Here is a 1160-nt window from a genome sequence, read left to right on the forward strand (position 1 = left end):
ATATACATGTCATGCTTTTCCCCATAATCCAACTAATTCACTGAATTTTGCTAGAAAGAGAAAAATTAATAGCTTAAGGAAATAACATAACAAGCAAGAGAATTTTAAAGAAACAGTTTAAGTGAATAAATGAAGTAATGAACCATGCATTTTTTGAGTTGGATTGAAAGAGGTAATCGCAGTAAAAATAATGAGGACACCAGGACAGGTACATGGTACTTACCCGACTACTGTGCTCCAAAAGTGCAACAATGTCGGCTTCTATCTGTGCCTTCCGTTCCAGTTCCTGATTCTTATTTCCCTCAAAAGCCTCAATAAAAGCTGCCAATTGAGAAATATGATGAGAGGCTACTCTTGCTATAGTTCACACTATATAAACTCTGATTTGTGGGTCTTAAGAGTAGAAATTCAAGCAAATTTTAAACTATCAGTGTTTAATATTTTATTAACCCAAGGGTAATTACATAATAAGAACATCTCTACATTCAAACTTTTAAAGCTTAATTATTATAACCTTATAAGATACAAGTAAACTAAAAATTTATATAAGCACAGAAGTAACAGTTGATTTAAAAAAAAATCAGAAAAAAAACGTGTGTTTACATAGGATCTCCTTGATACATCTACAATTATTAAAATCTATAATTAGCCACTAATTTTACTTCTGAAAATATTACTAATTGCTATATTATCTGAAAATCAGTATATTACTTATAATGCTGCATTCATCTCAAGTAAATAAGTCTAATAATTTGTTCAGATTATAAATATTCTAAGAACTCATCTTTCTTCTTGTCTGAGAACCAGCACACAATTTGCTCTTATTTACTTTCTTAAAGTATTTCTACAGATCTTCTAAAAATAAAAACTTACAGTTAAAAACAATTTTACTGCTAACATAAAACAATGAATTAACCATCAACAAAACAACAAGGCCACTGCATGGGAGAACATATTGGCCAATGCTATCTCAGATAAGGGTCTAATCTCCAAAATTTACGGGGAACTCATACAACTTAACAAAAGGAAGATAACAACCCAATCAAAAAATGGGCAAAGGACCTAAGTAGAATCTTTTCGAAAGAGGACCTACAGAAGGCCAAGAGACATATGAAGACATGCTCAAAGTCACTAATCATCTGAGAGATGCAAATCAAAAC

General features: G+C 31.2%; 1 protein-coding gene across 2 annotated transcripts in view; it reads right to left on the bottom strand.

Moving 5' to 3' along the window:
* The window catches only part of IFT74 (intraflagellar transport 74), an 85594-nt gene that overhangs the window by 30868 nt on the left and 53566 nt on the right, over window positions 1-1160 (bottom strand). For both annotated transcript variants that reach the window (XM_014532292.1, XM_014532291.1), the window contains one exon: window positions 224-321. In XM_014532292.1, the coding sequence (XP_014387778.1) occupies window positions 224-321 (98 nt within the window). The remainder of the gene's footprint in view (window positions 1-223; window positions 322-1160) is intronic.

The sequence above is a fragment of the Myotis brandtii genome, unplaced genomic scaffold (genome assembly GCF_000412655.1).
Source record: "Myotis brandtii unplaced genomic scaffold, ASM41265v1 scaffold871, whole genome shotgun sequence".
Lineage (NCBI taxonomy): Eukaryota > Metazoa > Chordata > Mammalia > Chiroptera > Vespertilionidae > Myotis > Myotis brandtii.